General features: G+C 50.1%; 2 protein-coding genes across 8 annotated transcripts; both read left to right on the forward strand.

Moving 5' to 3' along the window:
* The first annotated feature begins 1955 nt into the window (after window positions 1–1955).
* LOC125328546 (UDP-glucuronosyltransferase 1A1-like) lies at window positions 1956–5283 on the forward strand. Its single transcript, XM_048309422.1, has 2 exons — window positions 1956–2751; window positions 4883–5283. Exons 1-2 carry the CDS (start codon window positions 2376–2378, stop codon window positions 5281–5283), a joined length of 777 nt encoding a protein of 258 aa, XP_048165379.1. The 5' UTR covers window positions 1956–2375.
* Window positions 5284–6531: 1248 nt separating this feature from the next.
* LOC125328680 (UDP-glucuronosyltransferase 1A1-like) lies at window positions 6532–24718 on the forward strand. 7 transcript variants are annotated; one of them, XM_048309716.1, is made up of 6 exons: window positions 10603–11378; window positions 16490–16630; window positions 21295–21426; window positions 21533–21620; window positions 22353–22572; window positions 23710–24718. In XM_048309716.1, the coding sequence occupies exons 1-6, from the start codon at window positions 10665–10667 to the stop codon at window positions 24005–24007; spliced, it is 1593 nt and encodes a 530-aa protein (XP_048165673.1). In that variant the 5' UTR covers window positions 10603–10664; the 3' UTR covers window positions 24008–24718. The 7 variants fall into 7 exon arrangements, with proteins under 7 accessions (XP_048165668.1, XP_048165667.1, XP_048165673.1 ...); XM_048309717.1 differs by having other exon boundaries at window positions 10603–11114; window positions 16226–16630; XM_048309711.1 differs by lacking the exons at window positions 10603–11378; window positions 16490–16630 and adding an exon at window positions 6532–7577.
* Window positions 24719–26131: the final 1413 nt, after the last annotated feature.

The raw sequence follows: 26131 nt of genomic DNA on the forward strand, positions 1-26131 counted from the left end.
TCAGCCAGAAAGGCCACCAAATTGTCACCGTGGCACCAGAAGTGAACTCAAGCGTGGAGGCATCCGAATATCACACCCTCAAAAGGTACCCAGTGCCCTTAGGCAGGGAAGAGATGAGAGCACGCGTGCACTCCCGCGGGAATGATCTGTTTGAGAGAAAACCTTTTTGTGAAAGAATTACTGCTCTCCTTGAGAAAGTCCCGCTCATCTCCAATGTCTACACCTCCTCCTGCGGCAGTTTGCTGCACAACAGGGATCTGATGCAGTATCTCCAAAGCAGTGAATTCGACGCTGTTCTCACGGATCCTCTTGTACCATGCGGACAAATCCTGGCTCTGCATCTCTCTGTCCCGTCTGTTTTCTCTCTGCAGGGATTTCCGTGCAGTTCAGATTTGCAGGTTGCTCAGTGCCCAGACCTGCCTTCCTACGTCCCAAGAACGTTTACGGACAGCTCAGACCACATGACGTTTGTCCAGCATGTGGAAAACTCAGTTCTCAAGTCCATAGATTCCTTTCTTTGCAGTTTTGCCTATTTGCCATTTGAACTTCTGGCCTCTAGTGTTCTTCACAAACAAGTAACACTGAAGGAGGTCTTATGCCATGGATCCATTTGGCTTGGAAGAATGGATTTTGTGTTTGAGTATCCCGTGCCATTGATGCCCAGCGTAGTTTTTACTGAAGGTCTAAACTGCGGAGAGAAAAAGCCATTATCTCAGGTCAGTGATTGCCGTGGTAAACTACATGAATGTTTAATGCTTTGTGCGTCTGTAATTCTGTACATGAATTGGTTTTGCTTTCACAATTGATTTTTAAAAGCAGGGAATCTCTTTGCTTAATAGACCCACCCGTTCATAATTTAGAAATGAAGCACCATAATGCACCAAGTGGTAGATAATGCTCTGGTTGCTCTGGCAGCAGCTGCATCTGCAACAGCTTTATGCTGCCTTCCCAAATGTTTCCCTACAAAGGGTGTGCCTAGAGCTGCAGTAGTTTGATAAATGTCCTTAAAAATATTCTGGTGTAGGCTATTGATCTCCGTACTAAATGATTCTATTGTCAAAATTGCTTCTGTGCAATAATTTCCATTATTAGGGCTTGTCTGCAAATCCTGCCTGTTCATTAAAGTTGTTTGCTTTCATGGCTCAGGGGCAAACTCTTCCCAGACTCATCTCAAATGGTATTTCTGAGTTGCTAATTCAGTTTTAGCGACAGCTGGCCAAAGCCATGCCCGTGTCCTTCCTCCTTCCAGCCCCTACTTCATCCTTCCAAAAAGAGGCCTTACAGGGAAATGAACTTTAATAGCCAATTTTTCATTTTCCTCAGTGTCATGATATAAAACAGATGAAGAATCCAGACTGTTTCCCATGTGAAGCTTTATTATTTTTTCTAATCTTTTGCAAATAGAAAATTATATGGACTGGCAGGAGGGGAGGGATTATTTTATACTGAAAATTCTTGTTTGGAAAATTAATGATCTGTTAATTAGCTCTTTTGAGCAGACAATTTGTTGAAGGATCCCTCATTTCCTTAGAAGCTTCTAGGAGGGTCTGTTCCATGATCTTCCCAGGCAAAAAGTTGAGGCTGACCGGTTGGTAGTTCCCAGGGGATTCCTTTCTGACCTTTTTAAAGGTGGGTGCAATGTTTCCCTTTTCCCAGTTACCCAGGACTTCACCTGACTGCCAGGACTTCTCAAATACCATGGAGAGTGCCTTGCAATTCCATCAACCCATTCCCTCAGGACTCTGGGATGCATCTCATGGGGTCCCATGTGTTTGGGTCATCAGGTGCCCTTATGTTTGGGTTCCTCAAGTGGTCACCAATGTGATCTTCTCTTACAGTGAGGGGAATTTTGCTCCCCCAGCCCCATCTTGCTGTCTGTCCACTTGAGAGGTGTGGGAAGAGAGGTTGCCAGTGAAAATAGAGGGAAGAAAGTTCTTGAGTCCCTCTGCCTTCACCTTGTCCATTGTTACCAGTTTCCCAGTCTTGCTTTTCAGGGGGGATACACTTCTTTTGACCTTCCTGTTCTGGCTGACAGACCCGTAGCAGCCCTTCTTGTTGTTGTTTTCACCCCTTGCAATGTTCAGCTCCAGCTGCACCTTGGACTTCCTGACCTCCTCCCGATGTAACCAGGCAGTGTTCCTCCTAACCTGGTGTTCCTCCAATACAAAGAGGAGGGTGTTTCCCAGGGCAGATCCTGCCCTGATTTGTGTCTGAACTTTAAAAGATTTTCTGCCATCTTTGCCGTGTCCGTGATTATACATTTACCAAATGCAAATAAGTCTAAAGATCATCCATAAAAACCAGCGACCAGATCGCTTAAAATCACTAAGCTGGGGATCTTCCTCTGTGGTGGCACTCGCCCGATCCCTGCAGGAATGGCCCCGGGGCTCAGAGCTTCTCCACGAGCTGTGGTCCTGCTCCTGTCCCTGCTGGGTCTGGCTGCTGCTGGGAAGCTCCTGGTGGTGCCAGTGGATGGGAGCCACTGGCTCAGCATGAGGGAAGTGCTGGACATTCTCGGGCAGAAGGGACACGAGGTGGTGGTGGTGGCACCTGAAGTCACTATGCGCATCAAACCATCGGAGAACTTTCTGATGAAAAGGTACTCGGTCCCCTACACACAGGAAGACTTGAAGCAAGAATTCCAGGCTTTTTTTCATTTTTCATTTGAAGAAGGATCTTTTCTGGAAAGATTTGTTAAAGCGTACAAAGGTATTAAAAGAATCACTAACTTTGGGGTCACCAGCTGTCAACATCTTCTGCAAAACAAGGAGCTCATCAGGTACCTTGAGGAGAGCAAGTTCGATGCCCTCCTTACAGACCCTGTCGTACTCTGTGGGGCAATCCTGGCGCAGCATCTTTCACTTCCTGCCGTGTATTTCCTCCGAGGAGTCCCGTGTGGTTTGGATTTTGAAGCCACTCAGTGTCCCAGACCCCCTTCCTATGTCCCCAGGGGATTTACGCAACTTACAGACCACATGAGCTTTCTCCAGCGGGCGAAGAATCTGCTCCATGACATCCCAGATCTTTTTCTCTGTGATTTTGCCTTTGAACCCTACTCAAAACTGGCTTCGGAGTTCCTGCAGCGGGAGGTGACTGTGCTGGATCTCTTACGCCAGGCTTCAGTTTGGCTCCTGAGGTCAGAATTTGTCTTAGAGTATCCAAGGCCTTTGATGCCCAACATCATTCCAATTGGAGGACTAAACTGTGCTCACAAGGAGCTGCCTCAGGTGGGTGTGTTTTTCATTTGTGCCTTGATCGGTTTCTGTGTTCAGGAGGGTGGAATTTTTTGATGCGATAGGAAGTGAGTTCCCATTTTAGATGAGTGAGGTGAATCCTCATGAAAGGAACAGTTTTTCTCTCACTTGCTTCCTGACTTTCCACCTCCTTTGTAGGCAGCTGTTCCTTCTGGCCTTTAAAGGGCGCTCAGTTGAAGGGAATCACCAGGGTCAACTGGTGAAAGTCTGTGGCAGGACGTTGATTCCACCAGCAATGTGACCAGCTCCTGCCTGGAGCAGGACTGATTTGACACATTCAGCACAGCCTGACTGGCACTGAGGGTTTGGGTGCAGCCTTGGTGATGATGCTGAGCTTTGGGTCCCACTGATGCTGAAACAGCCATTTGCACAGTTCCTCCTGGAGAGCCTCCTCTGCTGCTCCAGTGGTGATCCTGGAGAGCTGTGTGAGTTCTTTTGCTGCCCTGGCTTTCTCTTCACTCCTGTTCCTTAGGATTGGTGTGCTGCAGGCTGGGATCACAAGGCTGCTGTGTCAATTCCACCAATCCCCGAGTGCAGAGGCAGCTGTGACATCTGACAGACATCCTCCTGTACACTCTGGCACTGGCCACCTGAGCATTCCCACAACTCCAGCACTGCTGGACACCACTGGCGCTTCGTCAGTGACAAAAACAAAGCCAGAATTAGGCCCTGAATTGTTGTGTGGAAAGTCCCCCTCAAAGAGTGCTCATAAACCTCTGCTCAGAAACCTGGCGTCATCCTCCAATCTCTTCTGTCTTCCCAGTCTAGAAACCCTCTTAAAGAGCTGTCCCACAGCTGCCGTGGGGTCTGGGTCTCCTGGACTGGAGTTTTCCAAGGGACAGGGAGAGGGGACAGGCCTTGCCTGGCGTGATGGAGAAGTCTCTGCTGGGCTGAATGGTGATGTCCATGTGTCATCTCCTGCGTGTGACACGTGCAGAAGGTCCAGCCAGGGGGAAGGAATCCGAAGTGCAGTCCCAGAGCCACCTCTGTCTCCTTTTTAGGGCTCTCTGGACTGATCCCCTGATAGAGACAGATGAGAGTTACCTGGTGATTCTGTGGACTTGGCAGGAGTTCCATGTTTGTTCTGCAGCCTTTTATCATATCAGGGATTAAACATTTACCACCCAGCACATTAAATAAGGATCCACAGCTGGGCTGTGGCACAGATTGCTTGAAAGTGCCGAGTGGGCAGAGGTGCTTTGGTCCTGCTGGGGTTTCCTTCCTTGGAGGCCCTCACCTGATCCCTGCAGGAATGGCCCCGGGGCTCAGAGCATCTCCTCGAGCTGTGGTTCTGCTCCTGTCCCTGCTGGGTCTGGCTGCTGCTGGGAAGCTCCTGGTGGTGCCAGTGGATGGGAGCCACTGGCTCAGCATGTGGGAAGTGCTGGACCTCCTGAGGCAGAAAGGACATGAAGTGGTGGTGGTGGCACCTGAAGTCACTATGCACATCAAACCATCGGAGAACTTTGTGATGAAAAGGTACTCGGTCCCCTATACACAGGAAGAGATGGAGAAAGATTTCAAGGTGTTTTTACAGACTTCATTTGAAGAAGGATCTTTTCTGGAAAGATTTCTTAAAGTGTACGAACATATGAAAAGGCTCAGTAATATGGCAGCTGCCAGCTGTCAACATCTCCTGCAAAACAAGGAGCTCATGAGGTACCTTGAGGAGAGCAAGTTCGATGCCCTCCTTACAGACCCTGTAATACCTTGTGGGTTGATCCTGGCAGAGCATCTTTCACTTCCCTCCGTGTATTTCCTCCGAGGAGTCCCGTGTGGTTTGGATTTTGAAGCCACTCAGTGTCCCAATCCGCCGTCCTATGTGCCCAGGGCATTTTCACAACTTACAGACCACATGAGCTTTCTCCAGCGGGTGAAGAATCTGCTCTTTGACACCCAAAACCTTTTTCTCTGTGATTTTGCCTTTGAACCATTCTCGAAATTGGCTTCGGAGTTCCTCAAGAGAGATGTGACTGTGCTGGATCTCTTACGGAAGGGCTCTGTTTGGCTCCTGAGGTTGGATTTGTGTTAGACTATCCTAGACCCTTGATGCCCAACATCATTCCAATTGGAGGAGTAAACTGTGCTCACAAGGAGCTGCCTCAGGTGGGTGTGTTTTTAATATGTGCCTTGATTGGTTTCTGTGTTCAGGAGGCTCGAATTTTGTCTTGCAATAGGAATTGGGTTCCTGTTTTGGGTGCGTGAGGTGAATCCTCATGAAAGGAACTGTTGTTCACTCTCTTTCTTCCTGACTTTCCCCTTCCTGTGTAGGCAGCTGTTCCTTCTGGCTTTTAAAGGGTGTTCAGTTGGAGGGAAACACCAGGGTTGTCTGTGATGGGACATTGATTCCACCAGGAAAAGGGATCGTCTGAATTTGTGGACAGTAGGACAAAGTTTTGGATTGATGTAATGAGCAGTTCCAATGGGATGTCCCTGAAAAACATTTTGCTGGCCCCAAAGCCCAGCCCTGATGCCTGGAGCAGGTCTGGTATGGTACATCCAGCTCTGCTCGTCTGGCACTGAGGGTTTGAGTGCAGCCTTGGTGATGATGCTGAGCTTTGGGTCCCACTGATGCTGAAACAGCCATTTGCACAGTTCCTCCTGGAGAGCCTCCTCTGCTGCTCCAGTGGTGATCCTGGAGAGCTGTGTGAGTTCTTTTGCTGCCCTGGCTTTCTCTTCACTCCTGTTCCTTAGGATTGGTGTGCTGCAGGCTGGGATCACAAGGCTGCTGTGTCAATTCCACCAATCCCCGAGTGCAGAGGCAGCTGTGACATCTGACAGACATCCTCCTGTACACTCTGGCACTGGCCACCTGAGCATTCCCACAACTCCAGCACTGCTGGACACCACTGGCGCTTCGTCAGTGACAAAAACAAAGCCAGAATTAGGCCCTGAATTGTTGTGTGGAAAGTCCCCCTCAAAGAGTGCTCATAAACCTCCGCTCAGAAACCTGGCGTCATCCTCCAATCTCTTCTGTCTTCCCAGTCTAGAAACCCTCTTAAAGAGCTGTCCCACAGCTGCCGTGGGGTCTGGGTCTCCTGGACTGGAGTTTTCCAAGGGACAGGGAGAGGGGACAGGCCTTGCCTGGCGTGATGGAGAAGTCTCTGCTGGGCTGAATGGTGATGTCCATGTGTCATCTCCTGCGTGTGACACGTGCAGAAGGTCCAGCCAGGGGGAAGGAATCCGAAGTGCAGTCCCAGAGCCACCTCTGTCTCCTTTTTAGGGCTCTCTGGACTGATCCCCTGATAGAGACAGATGAGAGTTACCTGGTGATTCTGTGGACTTGGCAGGAGTTCCATGTTTGTTCTGCAGCCTTTTATCATATCAGGGATTAAACATTTACCACCCAGCACATTAAATAAGGATCCACAGCTGGGCTGTGGCACAGATTGCTTGAAAGTGCCGAGTGGGCAGAGGTGCTTTGGTCCTGCTGGGGTTTCCTTCCTTGGAGGCCCTCACCTGATCCCTGCAGGAATGGCCCCGGGGCTCAGAGCATCTCCTCGAGCTGTGGTTCTGCTCCTGTCCCTGCTGGGTCTGGCTGCTGCTGGGAAGCTCCTGGTGGTGCCAGTGGATGGGAGCCACTGGCTCAGCATGCGGGAAGTGCTGGACCTCCTGAGGCAGAAAGGACATGAAGTGGTGGTGGTGGCACCTGAAGTCACTATGCACATCAAACCATCGGAGAACTTTGTGATGAAAATGTACTCGGTCCCCTATACACAGGAAGAGATGGAGAAAGATTTCAAGGTGTTTTTACAGACTTCATTTGAAGAAGGATCTTTTCTGGAAAGATTTCTTAAAGTGTACGAACATATGAAAAGGCTCAGTAATATGGCAGCTGCCAGCTGTCAACATCTCCTGCAAAACAAGGAGCTCATGAGGTACCTTGAGGAGAGCAAGTTCGATGCCCTCCTTACAGACCCTGTAATACCTTGTGGGTTGATCCTGGCAGAGCATCTTTCACTTCCCTCCGTGTATTTCCTCCGAGGAGTCCCGTGTGGTTTGGATTTTGAAGCCACTCAGTGTCCCAATCCGCCGTCCTATGTGCCCAGGGCATTTTCACAACTTACAGACCACATGAGCTTTCTCCAGCGGGTGAAGAATCTGCTCTTTGACACCCAAAACCTTTTTCTCTGTGATTTTGCCTTTGAACCATTCTCGAAATTGGCTTCGGAGTTCCTCAAGAGAGATGTGACTGTGCTGGATCTCTTACGGAAGGGCTCTGTTTGGCTCCTGAGGTTGGAATTTGTGTTAGACTATCCTAGACCCTTGATGCCCAACATCATTCCAATTGGAGGAGTAAACTGTGCTCACAAGGAGCTGCCTCAGGTGGGTGTGTTTTTAATATGTGCCTTGATCGGTTTCTGTGTTCAGGAGGCTCGAATTTTGTCTTGCAATAGGAATTGGGTTCCTGTTTTGGGTGCGTGAGGTGAATCCTCATGAAAGGAACTGTTGTTCACTCCCTTTCTTCCTGACTTTCCCCTTCCTGTGTAGGCAGCTGTTCCTTCTGGCTTTTAAAGGGTGTTCAGTTGGAGGGAAACACCAGGGTTGTCTGTGATGGGACATTGATTCCACCAGGAAAAGGGATCGTCTGAATTTGTGGACAGTAGGACAAAGTTTTGGATTGATGTAATGAGCAGTTCCAATGGGATGTCCCTGAAAAACATTTTGCTGGCCCCAAAGCCCAGCCCTGATGCCTGGAGCAGGTCTGGTATGGTACATCCAGCTCTGCTCGTCTGGCACTGAGGGTTTGAGTGCAGCCTTGGTGATGATGCTGAGCTTTGGGTCCCACTGATGCTGAAACAGCCATTTGCACAGTTCCTCCTGGAGAGCCTCCTCTGCTGCTCCAGTGGTGATCCTGGAGAGCTGTGTGAGTTCTTTTGCTGCCCTGGCTTTCTCTTCACTCCTGTTCCTTAGGATTGGTGTGCTGCAGGCTGGGATCACAAGGCTGCTGTGTCAATTCCACCAATCCCCGAGTGCAGAGGCAGCTGTGACATCTGACAGACATCCTCCTGTACACTCTGGCACTGGCCACCTGAGCATTCCCACAACTCCAGCACTGCTGGACACCACTGGCGCTTCGTCAGTGACAAAAACAAAGCCAGAATTAGGCCCTGAATTGTTGTGTGGAAAGTCCCCCTCAAAGAGTGCTCATAAACCTCCGCTCAGAAACCTGGCGTCATCCTCCAATCTCTTCTGTCTTCCCAGTCTAGAAACCCTCTTAAAGAGCTGTCCCACAGCTGCCGTGGGGTCTGGGTCTCCTGGACTGGAGTTTTCCAAGGGACAGGGAGAGGGGACAGGCCTTGCCTGGCGTGATGGAGAAGTCTCTGCTGGGCTGAATGGTGATGTCCATGTGTCATCTCCTGCATGTGACACGTGCAGAAGGTCCAGCCAGGGAGAAGGAACCTGAAGTGCAGTCCCAGAGCCACCTCTGCCTCCTTCTTAGGGCCCTCTGGACTGATCCCCTGATAGAGACAGATGAGAGTTACCTGGTGATTCTGTGGACTTGGCAGGAGTTCCATGTTTGTTCTGCAGCCTTTTATCATATCAGGGATTAAACATTTACCACCCAGCACATTAAATAAGGATCCACAGCTGGGCTGTGGCACAGATTGCTTGAAAGTGCCGAGTGGGCAGAGGTGCTTTGGTCCTGCTGGGGTTTCCTTCCTTGGAGGCCCTCACCTGATCCCTGCAGGAATGGCCCCGGGGCTCAGAGCATCTCCTCGAGCTGTGGTTCTGCTCCTGTCCCTGCTGGGTCTGGCTGCTGCTGGGAAGCTCCTGGTGGTGCCAGTGGATGGGAGCCCCTGGCTCAGCATGCGGGAAGTGCTGGAAATGCTCCAGCAGAAGGGACACGAGGTGGTGGTGGTGGCACCTGAAGTCACTATGCACATCAAACCATCGGAGAACTTTGTGATGAAAATGTACTCGGTCCCCTACACACAGGAAGAGATGGAGAAAGATTTCAAGGTGTTTTTACAGACTTCATTTGAAGAAGGATCTTTTCTGGAACGATTTCTTAAAGTGTATGAAAGTATGAAAAGGGTCAGTAATATGGCAGCTGCCAGCTGTCAACATCTCCTGCAAAACAAGGAGCTCATGAGGTACCTTGAGGAGAGCAAGTTTGATGCCCTCCTTACAGACCCTGTAATACCTTGTGGGTTGATCCTGGCAGAGCATCTTTCACTTCCCTCCGTGTATTTCCTCCGAGGAGTCCCGTGTGGTTTGGATTTTGAAGCCACTCAGTGTCCCAATCCGCCGTCCTATGTGCCCAGGGCATTTTCACAACTTACAGACCGCATGAGCTTTCTCCAGCGGGTGAAGAATCTGCTCTTTGACACCCAAAACCTTTTTCTCTGTGATTTTGCCATTGAACCATTCTCGAAATTGGCTTCGGAGTTCCTCAAGAGAGATGTGACTGTGCTGGATCTCTTACGGAAGGGCTCTGTTTGGCTCCTGAGGTTGGAATTTGTGTTAGACTATCCTAGACCCTTGATGCCCAACATCATTCCAGTTGGAGGAGTAAACTGTGCTCACAAGGAGCTGCCTCAGGTTGGGTCTGTTTTTAATATGTGCCTTGATCGGTTTCTGTGTTCAGGAGGCTCGCATTTTGTCTTGCAATAGGAATTGGGCTCCTGTTTTGGGTGGGTTGAGTGAATGCTCATGAATTTTTCTCTCCCTTTCTATTTACAGGCAGCTGTGCTGCACCTCTTCACCTCTAAAGAGGGCTCTGTTTATGCCACTTTCACTACACGTGTAAAGAGCCATTTTGTGTAAGTTTGTCTAGCTTGGTACTCTCTTAGGGAGTGACGAACGAGTCTGTGGGGCTGTCAAAGCCTTGCAGTCAGGTGTAATCCCTAATTAGCGAATTGTTGTAGTCAGCTCTGGTGTTTACTGAGAAATGCACCTCAGGCTTCCGTCCTTGTTGCCTCGCCACTTCTTTCTTTGCCGGTGACTGTTTCCACTTCCTCACACGGGTATTTCCAAAGCTGGAATCCTGAGGAATGTGGCAGGTTGGGGGCTCTCAGGCTGAGAAGCAGTGTCTCCGTTTGCAGGCAAGTCTAGGAAATTTTGGCTGGGTGATGGCTGAGTGAGGACTAACAGCAAATTCCAGGAGTCTCAAGGGGCTAAGTTGGCTTGACAAGTCCTGCCCAAAGGTGACAGAAGTGCCAAAGGCTTTATTAGAGAAACACTGGGCGTATCTGGTGCAACCCCCACATTTATCAGCTACCTGAACTCTGCTGCTTGTTCTGCAGCCTTTTATCATACCAGTGATTACACATTCACCACACAGCAAATAAAACAAGGATCAGAAGTTAATCGGTAGCAGAGATTCCTTAAAAGCGCGGAGCAGTCTCGGGTGCTCCAGTGCTGCCGCAGATTTCCTTCCTTGGAGGCACTCGCCCATTCCCTGCAGGAATGGCCCCGGGGCTCAGAGCTTCTCCTCGAGCTGTGGTTCTGCTCCTGTCCCTGCTGGGTCTGGCTGCTGCTGGGAAGCTCCTGGTGGTGCCGGTGGATGGGAGCCACTGGCTCAGCATGCGGGAAGTGCTGGAAATGCTCCAGCAGAAGGGACACGAGGTGGTGGTGGTGGCACCTGAAGTCACTATGCACATCAAGCCATCGAAGAACTTTGTGATGAAAACGTACCCAGTGCCCTTCACACAGGAAGAGTTGGATGAAGCTCCCCACGGATTAATAAAGGAGGTATTTGAAGGAGGATCTTTTCTGGAAAGAGTTGTTAGACTTTATCAACAGGCAAAAAAAAACTCTGTTCTGTTCCTGGCCACGTGCTCGCACTTACTCCACAACAAGGAGCTCATCAGATACCTTGAGGAGAGCAAGTTTGATGCTGTCTTCACAGATCCCTTTCTCCCCTGTGGGCAGATAGTGGCGGAGCACCTTTCCCTGCCATCCGTGTATTTCCTGCATCAAATTCCATGTGGTTTGGAATATCCAGCCACCCAGTGCCCCAACCCCCCTTCCTATATCCCCAGAGTATTTACAGGCCTTACAGACCGCATGACCTTCCTCCAGCGCGTGAAGAATCTGCTCTACGACATCCCAAACCTTTTCCTCTGCGATGTTGTCTTCCAACCTTACGCAGAACTGGCTTCAGAATTCCTCAAGCGGGAGGTGACCGTGCCGGATCTCCTCCGCCAGGCTTCAGTTTGGCTCCTGAAGCTGGACTTTGTCTTGCACTTCCCAAAACCCTTGATGCCCAACATGGTTTTGATTAGCGGAGTAAATTGTGCTTACAAGAAGCTGAATCAGGTGGGTCACGCTCTGTTTTTTCCTGTTGTTCTTGCAGGCTTTGAAATCCTCTGGGAAGTTGAAACACGGATTTTGTGAGGAAGGTGGATTTCAAACTTCTCTTGCTTTGCACAGAGGGGCTGGTTCTGGTATCCATGAAGGATTATCAGAGTCTAAAGGTGGAGAAAGTGTTGTATATGGAATTAGCTCTGGGAGATTCCCCATTGGTCCTGTGCCTCTGCTCCAAGCCAGTTTTGGATTGGAGTAGGCTGTCGGTGACACACTTTGATTTGAGGAGGTCTTCCTTTACCCTCTGGCTGATTTCCTCTACCATTCTGTCTTTGTTTTTTTTTCCTTAAAGAAGGATTCTCTGTGCTTTAGACTTGTCATAGACTGATCACACATTGTCATCTGGAAGGTCATTAGAGGTCTGTCTGAGAACCTCCCGTCAGAACATGTCCAGGTCAGGTTGTTCCTTTCTCTGTCTTGTCAAATTTTAAGTATCTCCCATAGTGAACATACCTTATTATATCCAAAAATTCCTGCATTCAGTCCAAATTTTCCATGTTGCAGCTTGTGTTTGTTGTCTCTTGTCCTGCCACTGTCAATCTCATATTTTTGTTCCAACTTTTCATCATCTCCTGCAGTCCAGCTGTAGTGCAGCCTGTCCTGTGGCATGGGATTATCCCACTCCAGAGGCAGAACTTTGCCTTTGCTGGCCTTCATGATGCTGCCATTGGCTCATTTTTCCAGCTTGTATATCCCAGGCTAGTGATGCTCCTGAGTTAAAGTTTCATCCAGCACTGAAAAACAAAGTGCAAGTTACTTTATTCTTCTAAAATGAATGCTGGATTCATGTCAGCCTTTTTTTAATGTGTTTTCAAATAGATTTTTGCAGAGTATCATCATAGATTCTACTTTTAATAATAACTATTCCTGTTGGGTTTTTCAGCTATTTGCTTTGCAAAATGGTGAGATAAGGCTGATTTCTCAGAAAAAGCCCAATCTCACACAGTAAAAACAGAGCGTTTTTAAGAGGATTCAAACTTGGCACTCAGGCTAGAAAAGCAGAGATGGAATAAAATGCAGCTAAACCTATGAAAAGAATTATGACAGAGGTCTATAAAATCTGGAAAATCAGAGCTAAAGGTGCAAGGGGAACTGATATTTTCTCCCAGTATTCGTCCTGTGACTAACACTGAAATGCAGCAAGCTTACAGCAAACAAAGGGGAGTATTTTTTCACACCGTGCCCAAAAAAACCCCAAATCAGCCTCTCAAGAGCCGCAGATTTTCTTTTTTGTAGACAAACCCTTGGAATTCAGAAGGGATATAGGGGGTCAATAAGAGGTACAGGCTGCCTGCCAGGATTTGTAGGCTTAGAGGAGAGATAATCATGGATTCCCTTAGCTCGGATATTTGCTGTACCGTTTCCAGCTTACAACCTTGGCACTCAGCTCTGTACTTTAGCTTGACTTTCTCCTGCAATCTCACCTTTGGAATGGGCTGGACTTGTGGACTTCAGTCTCTGCCCTCATAAACACATGCAAAGGGTGTTCGTGTGCTGCTCAAAATCCAGTGTCACAACTTTTATGAACTTCTGCTGAACTTTCCTGAACCTTTTTTTTTTTTTTTTTTAAACTCTTCTGAACTTGGCCTCGAGAGTTTGGCTTGAGGGGTTTTTTTACCTCTTTAGTGTCGTTTTATAAGGTTTTGCCGTAGTGTCTCACACATGATACACGTTTGGCTGAAATGTTAGCAGAACTTAGTGATTATGTATCAAATAGGAGATTTGAGAGGCCTTTATGCAGGCTAAGAGTGTGTTTGCAACTCTGACTTTACTACCTGAGTGTGTACTGCCACCTTATGGCTTGTTTAATGCTGCTTCACCTTCCCTCTCACTACCTGAGATCTTTTTACCACACGAATGTGGAAATGGAGTCCTGGCAGGTAAGAATCCCTTCCCTCCACGTCCTGTAGTTTTTGGTCTTTCAGTGCTACCCCACTGCCAGCTACAGGCAGAGTTTTGCTTCACCAGCTGCAGAATGGGACTGCATCAAATCATGGAATTGTTAAGGCTGGAAAAGCCCTCTAAGATCAGTGTCCAACCATTCCCCCAGCACTGACAGGTCCACCACTAAACCGTGTCCCCAAGTGCCACATCCACACATTTTATGAACGCTTCCAGGGATGGTGACTCCAGCACTACGCTGGACAGCCCCTTCCAGTGCTTGACAACCCTTTCCATGAAGAAATTTTTCCTAATATCCAATCTAAACCTCCCCACTGATGTCTGAAATTCCTTCCTATTTAGTGCATTTTCTGTAAACATTACAGTCCTTCTTGCTGGCTTATAAGAATCCCTTTTCTTTGATAGGCCCCGTGGAGAACCTCCTCTCCATTTTAGGACACATTTAGTCTTAATCTTGGAATAACACTTAGGATTAGCCTTGGAGTATCCTTACCACACTCAGGTGCCTTGGGCAAAGGTAGCCATTTCATGGATCAGCTCTCCCATCATTCCTACCTGCTCCAAGAGAAGTCTTCCAAGCCTGGAGAAACTGCTCAGAGTTCACTCTGTTAAGGCATGCTTGCTTGGGGGGTCTAAAAGAATCTCTCTTCTCCAGCCAGCTCCTGTTCAGGTACCGTTCTTGTGTCTTGTATTGCTTTTGTAAACTTGCAAACATTTGGCATCCGGTTTTTCCATATCCATGTGGAATATGCCTTCATATCAGGTGAGATCTGCTTGGCCAGGCCCTTCTCTTAGGTACAAATTACAGATATCAGCTTTTCTGGGTTTATCTTGAAAGTTGTCCCATGCCTTTGCCCGTGCTCCCTATCCCAGAACTTCGCGCTGTTACAGGGACCCTTTGTCTAAACCTTGGGTTCCCATTGCATCCCTTGCTGCAGCTTCAACCCAGGCTCTCAGGAATAACTGGGCACTTAAATGCCATTCCAATCAACCTGATTTGGATATCTAAAGAAGTCCTTGGAGTGGGACTGTCTTCCACATCAGATCGACCGTGTCAGACAGGCAAACCTGCAAAACTTCAGGGGTAAAAGGCTTTTTCCAAATTTTCAGTCCAGGTCTCTCAAACTGCTGTTTGTTGCCCTGATTTATTTAGTGCTACCCAGAAGAGCTTGGCTCAGTCATCGGGAGGAATTTCCTCACAGGGTTGTGAGGCCTTGGAACGGGCTGCCCAGGGCAGTTTGGAGTCCCCATCCCTGGAGATGTCCAAAGGACGTGGACGCGGCACTCAGTGCTCTGGGCTGGGTGATAAGGTGGGGTTGGTCCCAAGTTGGACTTGATGGTCTTGGAGGGCTTTTCCAGCCTCAATGTTCTGTGGTTCTGTGATCAAGATCAGGACTCTAATGTGGGTTTGGTGGGTTTTTGGCTTAAAAATCTCATAGCACTGGCAGAAGCACCTCAGGAACTGTTCTCCCCTTCTTCTGGTGAGCACAGGAGATGAGCTTGGACTTTCCTTGGCTCATACCACAGCCAAACCTTCCGAACTTTGGGAAAGGGACTGTAATTAAGAACTTTGAAACCCATTTCAGTCCTGTAGCCTCTCACCCCTGAACTCCCATGGCCCCTCTTGAACAAGAACCACATCCTCTGCTGCATCATTGCTTTTCAGAAAGATGTTTGGCCTCGAGCCACTCACCTATGAAGTCTGGTGGCCCCTCTTGAGCACAAACTGTTTTCTGCTATATCACTGTTTTGCTAAAAAAGGTGAAAGGTGGTTGGTTAATGTGTTACCCGAACTTTGGTGACTCCGCTGCTCCACATGCCAGCTCCTGCTTGCTGTGGAGAGCATTCTCTGTGAACCTTCCTGAGCAAAGGTTGGAGGTTTAGGTCTTCCATGTCAACAGTGCAACACAATTCTTGTAGCATAAGCTCTGTGGAGAAGTTCAGTGGCCATAAATTTTGATTCCTGACTTCAATCTTGCCTGGGACAATCAAGTGCACAGCGAGCCACTTGAAGCAACCCTGACACAGCAAAACCTCTCCACAAACAGCTGCTACCTCTGCTAATCAATGGCCCTGCTGGTTGTTCTGAATCATTCAAGATAACATAAATGCATGGAAAAGCTTCTTTAGGTGGCTTGGTAGCACTTTAATCAAGTCTTTTATCAGCAACGTGGTTTTCGAACTCCAATAACCTGTCTCAGTAAACATTTTGTAGAGATAAACATTAAAGTCCAGCACGATATAAGTGAGGTGCAAGGAGACTTTGCTTCATCTGCTGCTGAATAAAGCAAGGAGGAACAGCTCCTTTCTCTTCCTGCCCCACGACAGTTATGTGGAGGCACCAGGTGCATGCTGGGCTTGTGCTCTTCCTTGCTTTCTGGAGTCTGGCAGACGGTGGGAAGGTCTTGGTGGTGCCTCAGGATGGAAGTCACTGGCTGAGCATGCGCATGGTCCTGGAGAAACTGTGGGAGAAGGGGCACGAAATCGTGGCCGTGGTTCCTGACGCTGCCTTGCTCTTGAAAAGCCCCCAATCCTTCACCATCAAAACATACTCGGTGCCTTACACCCAGGAGTTTGTGGATCAACAGTACCAGGAGCTGGGAACAAAGAGCTTTGAGTTAACGCTCTCAGTTTTACTCAGCAACATCTCAAAGATGACCGACATGTTCTCTTCCGCTTGTCGGCATCTCTTGTACAACAAAGAACTCATGAGGTACCTCCAGGACAGCAAATTTGATGCCATCATGATGGACCCCGTGCTGCCCTGTGGGCCAATTCTGGCCGAGTATCTCTCTCTCCCCTCCGTGTACTTCATGCGTGGCCTTCCGTGTACCTTAGACTACAAAGCCACGCAGTGTCCCAGCCCTGTATCCTACGTGCCCAGGACTTTCTCATCCAGTTCTGACCACATGACATTCCCGGAGCGCGTGAAGAACTTCCTGATCGGGCTCTCAGAGCCTTTGCTTTGCCACCTGTTTTATCTGAACTACGAGAGCCTGGCCTCCGAGTTCCTGCAGAGGGAGGTAACAATGCAGGAGCTGTTCAGCCGAGCATCGGTTTGGCTGATGAGATACGACTTTGTTTTTGAGTATCCGCGCCCCATCATGCCCAACATGGTCTATATTGGAGGCATCAACTGTCTGCAAAAGAAGCCCCTCTCAAAGGTTTGTTGTTGCTTACCCCGAGGGTGGTGTTGGTGCTTGTCTGAGATGGGCTTTTCTTAAGTGTTTCCTGCAGTGATATTTGTGCTTGAGTGCGATCGAATCCCAGGATGGTACGAGAGTGGGAATCTTAGGCTTTGAGAGATGAGCACAAGGATTGCTGAAGGGTTTCTCTCCAGGACAGCTTAGGTCGAGTTGTCCCCATCATGTTAGACACACATGGCATGCTCTGTGTCCAGGTAAATGACAAAATACTTCTAGGTCACAGGATTTAATATTCCTAAGGGATGTGGAATGCCAGTTAATCGCAGGAGACTTGACTGGGCAAAAATTGGAAATGTGGAATTAACTCTGTGAATATACCCGGGCACTTCTGCTGTGCCACAGAACATGAAGCTGGGGGAAGCACAGAACATCAGGGCAGGGTTAGGCTGGATATCAGGGAAAGGTTCTTCCCCCAGAGGGTGCTGGGCACTGCCCAGGCTCCCCAGGGAATGGGCACGGCCCCGAGGCTGCCAGAGCTCCAGGAGCTGCCAGGGATGCCCAGGGTGGGATTGGTGGGGTGGCTGTGCAGGGCCAGGGGTTGGATGGGATGATCCTTGAGGGCCAGGATATTCCAAGTGAGGATATTCCATGATTCCATGTGCGCCAACAGCCCTAAACTAGGGGCGTGCAAAGACGGCAGAGGGAGCTCTGTTGCCTCTGGATTTGCACAAGCAGCAGTGCAAGATAGCAGATAAGAGGATGGTTGGGAAAGGAAGCCTTCAGGACTGTAACTACTCTGCCTCCTTCAGATCTGCCTCGTGCTGTGCAAACAATGCAGATGTTCCTGGTTCATTCTGCTTTCAAACCGTTGTGGTGTGGAACAGCAGGAGTTATTGCTGAGTTTACAGCATATTTCCTACTGTAAACTCAGGGCTTTCACTGGGATAACTGCCGTGATAGAGCAACAAGTCTGGAGATAAACTTTTCCAACCCAGTCTATATCAAACTTCTGTCAATCTTTGCTTCTTGGTCACAATCCAGGGGCACAGAGCAATCCAAAGGTCCGATTTGTGCCGAGGTCCGTGTCCAATCAGTGCAGTGGACTCAAGGCAGGGGGTTGAACATTAACTAGATGTCAATGATGTAGTGATTGCTGGCTCAGTCCCATTCATGGCTCTCATTCAGCCTCTCAGCCCCAGAGGCTGTTGGTCACTCTTCCCTCCTGGCTCAGTCCAAATGTTCAACTTCACCTCGCAGCACCCACTCACTGAGAGCCTTCCCTGTGCACAGATGATAAACCCGGTATTTACCCACAGTTAAAAATTACCCCAATTTCTGCCTGTTAAAAATTAAACCCCCACCTTAGTTAAAATTCAAGTGGGAAGCTCCCTGCAATCCATTCCTCATGCCCGGCTGCGGTTTCACCGCCGTTTAAACCTTCGCTGGTGGCACCAGGGAAATGGTTTCTCCAAAGCCAGCGTTTCTTTCTCCTGCCCCTTGGGCTGTGGTTTTCCTGCTGCTGTGGGCCTCTTGTGACGGTGGGAAGCTCTTGGTCATACCCATCGATGGCAGCCACTGGCTCAGCATGCGCCCGGTCGTGGAGAAGCTCAGGGACAAGGGACACGAAATCGTGGTGGTTGCGCCGGAGATAAATTTGCGGATCCAGTCATCCCCTCTTTACACCTTGAAAACCTACCCCGTGTCCTACACCAGGGAGTTTGTGGAGGCAGAGTTTAAGCAGATGGGCCACAGGAGTTTCACACCTCAGCCCTTCTTGGAAAAACTCTCCAAAATAGCCAATTTTACAAGCATGTTCTTGGATTCCTGCAAACGCCTCCTGTCCGACAAAGAGCTGATCCGGTACCTCGAGGGAAGCGAATTTGATGCCGTCTTCATGGATCCCTTCTTCCCCTGTGGGCAGATACTGGCGGAACATCTGTCCCTGCCCTCCGTGTACTTCCTGCGGGGGCTGCCGTGCAGCCTGGAATTCCAGGCCACTCTGTGTCCCAGCCCTCCTTCCTACGTCCCGCGGTTCTTCACGCGCTCCACGGACCGCATGTCCTTCCTGCGGCGCCTGGCCAACCTCCTGGCCACCCTGGGCAGCTCCCTGGCCTGCTCTGTCCTTTATTCCCCCTACGATCCCTTGATCCGGGAATTCCTGCAGCGGGAGGCGACCGTGCCCGAGCTGTTCGGCCACGCCGCTGTTTGGCTCATGAAATACGACTTTGTCTTTGAGTACCCCAGGCCCCTCATGCCCAACATGGTCTTGGTCGGAGGCATAGGCTGCACTCGGGAAAACCGATTATCCCAGGTTAGTTCCCGTTTTTTTCCCCCGGCCCGAGTTTAGCTGTGGGTGCGCTGTGAGCTCTGTCCAGGAGATGGAGCTCCCAGGCTGGAATAAATAATGCCGCGTGAAAGTGGCTGGGAATGCGTTTTGCTCCTCTGCATCCCTTGAGCAATGAGGAAAAGTTACTTTGTGCTACACCTCTGCATTCCCAGACAAACCTGCGCCAAAAAAAAAAAAAAAAAAAAAAAAAAAGGGGCTTTTTCTCTTCCATTCTTTCCTGTCTGTTTCCATTCCCTTTTCCTTTTTCCTGTCTACAGCTTCCTTAAGAGGGAGAGTGGAGGGACAGCTCCGATCTCTGCTCTCTGCAACAGGGACAGGACCCAGGGAACGGCTGGAGCTCTGTCAGAGCAGGGTTAGGTTGGATCTCAGGGAAGGGTTCTTCCCCCAGAGGGTGCTGGGCACTGCCCAGGCTCCCCAGGGAATGGGCACGGCCCCGAGGCTGCCAGAGCTCCAGGAGCGTTTGGACAGCGCTGCCAGGGATGCCCAGGCTGGGGTTCTTAGGGGGTCTGTGCAGGGCCAGGGGTTGGACTCCATGATCCTTGTGGGTCCCTCCCAGCTCAGGAGATTCCATGGACTTCAGAGAGTTCAGGCAGGCCCGAATGAAATCCCCACCACCAGCAGAGCAGCACTTCTACTTTTGTGGAAAATACTGTGCACTGCAACTGTATTTTGCTTCAGCTGTGCCAGACTTCCTCATATTAAGGGATGTCTCCCTCTTTCCATTAAGAAATCCTCCTAATTCTCTTTTCATGAGTGGCCACTGCAGATATTTCCTAAAGGTATGAGCAGGTGCTGATTAAAACCACTGCTAAAATAACCTGCATATCCCCAAAGCAGGGCTGCAGAAAGTTCCCTCATAGGAGGAGTGCTTCTGAGCAGAAAGTCAGACCTTGGAACTCAAAAACATCTTAAAAAACAAAGTAAAACTGCTGTGACTGGTCCCACAGAATATAAATAGGGCTAAATATGCCTCTAGACAGCCACAAAAATATGGAAAAGAGCATACACCGACAGAGTCAGTCTCTGTTGTCCCTGCCCATGGCAGGGGGTTGGAATGAGAGGATCGTTAAAGTCCCTTCCAACCCAAAGCATTCCATGGTTCTCTGGTTATCCCCTCAGATCCCAGAGATAACACGGCAATTGCCAGACTTACAGGGACATTTAGTTCATTGTATTGCACTTATTTAACTCTGACGCCTGCAACAGTTTCCTCCAGTTTTGCCTTTCCTTCCTTGGCTTGACCAAACATTTTTCTATTTCAAAGAATTTTTGTTCCAGCCTTGGGCTGTTTTTTCTGCTTCATCGGAATCCTTTTGTTCCTGGCTTCCAGTGCTACATCTCCTCCTATTATTTAAATCACTCAAACAAAATAGAGACAAAACTGGCAGCAGTTCAGTGTTATCACACCCAAAGCAGATACAATCAATCCAGATATTAGAAATGCGAGTTACCTGCCGTCAGAAGCCTTCTCCAGGATTTTAATTCTCTCTTGTGGCTGTGTGGCCTGAAAAGAAGAACATCAAGGAAAAAAAAAAAAAAAGAAAACAAGCTCTAAATCCAGACTTGGGTTAAATGTGCCCATTTTTATTTCCCCAGGACTTACTCTTCTGTAGGATCATAGAATGGGTTAGGTTGGAAAGGATCTTAAAGCCCGTCCAGTTCCACCCCATGCCATGGGTAGGGACACCTTCCACTGTCCCAGGATGCTCCAACCTGGCCTTGGGCACTGCCAGGGATCCAGGGGCAGCCACAGCTGCTCTGGGCACCCTGTGCCAGGGCCTGCCCACCCTCCCAGGGAACAATTCCTTCCCAATATCTAACGCTAATTTCCCCACTTTTAGTTTGAACCCATTACTCCCTGTCCCATCACTGCTGTTCCTCGTGAAGAGTCCTTCTCCAACTTCCTTCTGGGCCTCTTCAGGCACTGGAAAGGGGCTCTGAGGTCTCCACACAACCTTCTCTGCTCCAGGCTGAACAGCCCCAATGTCCCCGCCTGTCCCCGCAGGGGAGGTGCTCCTATCTCCTTGTGGACTCCATGGTTCTCCTCTGGACTTGCTCCAACAGTTCCATGTCCTTCCCACGTTGACAACCTCGGAGCTGGATGCAGGATTGCAGGTGTGGTCTCACGAGAGGGGGAGAATCCCCTCCCTGGACCTGCTGGCTGTGCTGCTTTGGATGCAGATCTGTCACTAACAACTCATTTTCCTGATCCTCATTTTGTTGTGCTCACTGCTTCTTTTGTTGCCTTTCCAGAGAGTTTTGCGGGAGCATGGCAGCAATTCCAGTCTCTGACAAGAGAAGGGACTTTGACTAAAGGCTTGCTTTCCCTTGGCAGGAATTTGAAGCCATGGTGAACGCCTCTGGAGAACACGGCGTCGTCGTCTTCTCGCTGGGCTCCATGGTCTCCGAGATTCCCATGAAGAAAGCCATGGAAATCGCCGAGGCCTTGGGAACAGTCCCTCAGACGGTACCATCTCCCTCCTCCCCTTCCAGCAGAGCAGCTCCCCGCTGTTCTCAGGTCTGCCCTCCCTTCTCCTGCTGGCGTCTGACGCGGGCTTTGCTCCCCTTGCCAGGTCCTGTGGCGGTACACGGGCAAGGCTCCCCCCAACCTGCCCAAGAACGTGAAGCTCGTCAAGTGGCTGCCTCAGAACGACCTCCTGGGTAGGTCTGGCACACCTGGGCTGACTCCAGCGTGGTGCTGGTACTCCAGGGCTGCTGCTGTGAGGCCCCAAGGGCATCGTCTGTGGGTCAGGTGTGAGTTACCACCCCCCGACCCATCACTGTGGGTCACAAACCTTCCTTGCAGCCTTTGCTGTTGGGGCCAGGGCTTGTCCTTTAGGAGCTGAGCTGGAAAGTGCTGAATTATGAGACAGCTCTGTTTGGAAAGGTTTTCCAACACTTGAGTACCAGTCAGAAATGGGAGTCTTAATGTCTGACTAAGCAGTCTCAACACCTGGCTGTGTTTTTGTCCTGTCTTCTGGCCTGAAAAGGAAATTTATGGTCCTCAAGTGAGCACTTCCAGACAGGTCTTTGGGCTTTTAAAGTGGTGGAATTGCTGCCAGGAGAGCACTTGTTGGTTAGAGACCAGGCTGGGCTGTGAGAGAGATTCACAGCCGTGGAAGAGATGGTAAAAAAGTAATCGATGGTAACGTCCTTTTTAGCCTCTCCTGGCTCTGGTTTAATCCTAAAGTCAGAGAAGCCTTGGAGGATTACCCAAAACCAAGACAGAGGTCTACAACCTTCCAATCCCTACATCTGGCCACACTCACAACAGCCCCAAATCCTTGACTTACCCCAACCACGGCCCTCTTTTGTGCAGGTTTTTCCCCCAGGGATGTGTTGCTGGGAGCCACTAATTCCAGGGGCTAAGCAAGCCTGCGTTTCTCTCCACAGCCCACCCCAAGACCCGTGCCTTTATCACCCACGGAGGCTCCCACGGGGTCTATGAGGGCATTTGCAACGCGGTGCCCATGGTGCTGATGCCTCTGTTCGGGGACCAGATGGACAACGCCAAGCGAGTGGAGTCCCGCGGCGCAGGGCTGACCCTCAACATCCTGGAGATGACTTCCAACGACATTTCCACCGCCCTGAAAGCTGTGATCAACGATAAAAAGTCAGTACCAGAGGCACAGCCTTCCTCCCTCTTGCTGTGTGGCCCCAGCACGTTCACTACCAGCTTACCACGAGGTTTCTCTGTCCCTAAATGGCTTCTTTTATCAAAATTAGGGATTTGATAGCAGCTTCTTCCGTGGAGGAGCTGATGCTCGCCCTGGGTTAACTTCAGGCTGTCCCCTTTAGGAGACAAGGAGTGGCTGAGAGGGGAGGATGCAGGGATCAGGGGGAGATGGGCTACGAATGCAATGAAAGAAATCAGTTTGCCAAAAAACTGTGCCACCTTCTTGAAGCCAAGGCAGTGACACACAGGGCTTTGACACAAGTGGCAAACAGCTTTTGTTCCCAAACCTGTGCTGGCACAGGTCAGTGGGGAGCCTGAAAAGGGTTTATCTAAGGTATTTATCACTCATTCATCTCACAGGTGAGTTTTCGTAGACATTCCTCCCCCCAGTGCTCATAAGGAGTTCTGTGAGCACAGGGAGCTGCTGCCTGGCTCAGCAAGGCTGGACAATCCCAGCACAGAGCAGGAGGAACGTGCAGGGATAAACTGAGGAGGAATTTCAGGGAACATCACAGCGCTGCAGTCAGCACACCCAAGGGGTTTGAAGGCAGCACAGAGATTTCCTTCAGACATAAGGAAATGCTCCCTTTCCAGGATGCCAAGGACTAAGAAACTCCATCACATTCCTGAGAAACAGCAGCTTATTGACATTGTTTCCTAAGCAGTTTTTATGGCAATAATAGCACTAATAGCAGTAATACTACTACAATTACTACTAACAGCAGTAATAATAATGCAGCTGGAAAAGCTGGCCAGCCTTTCTACCCCCAGTCTCCCATTTCAGCCAGAGACCTTCACCCCAGAGGTTTTGCTGAGAGCTCAAACTAAGCTTTCCCTCTTTTTTTTTCTGTCACTGGAAACAGCACTTCCTGGGCCCGTAACTTTGTCATTGTCCTTCCCAAGGGACTCAGTAGCACAAGAGCCCAGAGAAGCTGCTGGAAGTGTCCTGCACAGGGTTTGGAACAACCTGGTCAGGTGGAAGGTGTCCCTGCCCATGAGGGATGAGCTTTAGGGTCCTTCCACCCCATCCCACCCCGTGATTCTGTGTTTGACCCCACCCCCTTCTCTCGGCAGGTACAAAGAGAACATCCAGCGCCTCTCCGACCTGCACCTGGACAGGCCCATCCACCCCCTGGACCTGGCTGTGCACTGGGTGGAGTTTGTGATGAGGCACAAGGGGGCCCCTCACCTGCGCCCCGCTGCCCACGACCTCAACTGGGTGCAGTACCACTCGCTGGACGTCATCGCCTTCCTGGCGGCCGTGGTGCTCCTCGCCCTCTTCATCTCCTTCAAGTGCTGCCTCTGCTGCTGCCGCAGGTGCTTCTGCAAGAAGGGCAGGACGAGGAAGGCGGCCAAAGCCAAGTCCCACTAACACCTGGAAGCAGCAGTAGGTGCCAAAGCTCCTGCTCCAGAGCAGCAGCGGGGTCAGAGAACAGCTCAAATTTCACTGCGATAAATGAAACACTGCGATTGTCAGGCGAGGAACGATAGGGATCCTTTGAAACAGCACCATGAGAAGGGTTGTTCCACTGATCTAATTTTGGCCTTTTAATTAAGAATGGGTTGTTAAAAATGCCTTGGCTAGGAGTGCTGCAGTCACTGGGGAAGGTCTGAGTGTGAAATCCAAGGCTCCTGGCTTCCACCTCTCAGTGTGCAGAGGACTCTCAGTGACTTTTCCTTTTGACCTTGACATGCAGCAGAGATACAGAAGGATTCTGGATGACTTTAGGAGAACCATCTGGTGAGATTTCTGTTTGAAATCTCTGTGTGGCTGCTGTTGTAGGAGAGGCAAACATTGCACACTCACAGTTGCTGTCAGGCAAACCAAGCTCGATGCACTTCTTCGTGTGCGTTTACAAGACCCTGAACAAAACCAAGGTTTCTGGCAGGGAAGCTGCCAGGGAAGCACTGATGTTTCCCCCAAATTCCCCATCAGGCAGATGTGCCGTACCTGGAGCTCACCTGCTGGTGAGGAGACCTTTGCAGGCATTGCTTATAAACCCCAACTAATTTGCTCTTTGGAAGTGATTCTCAGGGAAAGGCCCCAAACCCCAGCCCTACAAATAAACCCCAAACGCTGAAAGTAAAGGCTCCTGTGTTGTCTGTCTTGAGAGGAATGGGGAAAATGCTTGTTTGTTCATGGAAAAAGAGCTGGAGAAGAGACAGGTTCAATCCCCCATGGTGTGAAAGCCGCCTTGAGACCCAAAACCCCTTCCCAGCGTTCCTGCCCCGCTGCCTGGTGACTTGGTCCATGCTGAGAGGTGGCATCCTGAGGCTGCCAGAGCTCCCAGTGAATATTCCGGGCTCAGAACTGGGGTATCCCAGTAGCTCAGAGCAGCACAGGTGTCCTGCTGAGTCCCTGCTGCTGCTGCTCTTTTCTCTGGCTGTTTGGAAAAGCAGAAATTTCAGAGGAAGCTGTGAAGTTCGAGGCGGTCTCCGTCCTCAGCCTGTCCCCAAATCTCCTGGACACCCACCCCACTCAGCACTGTGGCTTTGCTGCCCCTGCCCCTGCCCACCACAAACAGAAGGAGACCTTTCTTTGGGGTGTGCAGACCCCCCATGGTGTGTGAGGGCTGCCCTGCTTTGAAAACGCAGCTCCTGCAGCTCCACGCGTTCCTGAGGTGACAGCTCTGGCTGTCCCCGTGGTTCTGGTGACAGCATGGAAAGGAGACCCTGCCAGACCTCTCAGTGCTGTCACAGCACAGTCACGGTGCCTTCAGTCCCCTCTGAGCATCCCTGGCTCCCAGCAGCATCCAGTGCCAAAACAAAAACCACTTTAAAATGCTCTTGAGGAGAAGTTCTCCAAGTGCCCTGCTGCAAACTGGCTCTGCATCAACCCAGTGAGTTTCTCTGCGTGGGCAAGGGGAAAACTCTCTGATTTCAGACCAGAGCAGCACAAATAAGAAAACAAAAATCCATTAAAATACCCTAATTGCAGCTCCAACCCCCTTGTGCAGGGCAAGTAAAACTAAAAGGAAGCAAGTAGCAAAATGCCCATCCCACGACTTACTTTGTTTTTTAACACAGCCGAAGGAAATCAAGCAGAAACCAGGCGTCCTCCTCTCCCTCCCTTCGCTCTCCTCACCCTCGCTGCTTTATCCTGCTCTTTATTTTCCCTGGGAGAAAGGACGTGTGGGGCCGGGGCTGGAGAAGCACCCCTGTGCCCAGCAGAGGACACTCTGGGATCATCCACAGGCAGGAGCAGGGAAAAGGCCACACTTCCCTCCAAGCCAGCCCGGGAGGGTGGCTGGAACTCCCCAGGAACTCGTTTATCCCCCTGTGCTCCCGGAATATGGACACTGCTGCCAGTAGAGCATTTCCAGAGCCAATTGGGAGCCGAAGCACTTGAGACAAGTGGCTCTGGTGGAGAGGAAGGAGCTGGATCATCAGCACAGCTCGGTGCCCCCATTCCCAGGGGAAGGGTTAATCAGGGGATGATGTCCCCTCTTATTGCCCCTTAACTGGGGCCATACAGAGCCAAAAACCAGGGCAAGAG

This window comes from Corvus hawaiiensis, chromosome 7 (assembly GCF_020740725.1).
Source record: "Corvus hawaiiensis isolate bCorHaw1 chromosome 7, bCorHaw1.pri.cur, whole genome shotgun sequence".
NCBI lineage: Eukaryota > Metazoa > Chordata > Aves > Passeriformes > Corvidae > Corvus > Corvus hawaiiensis.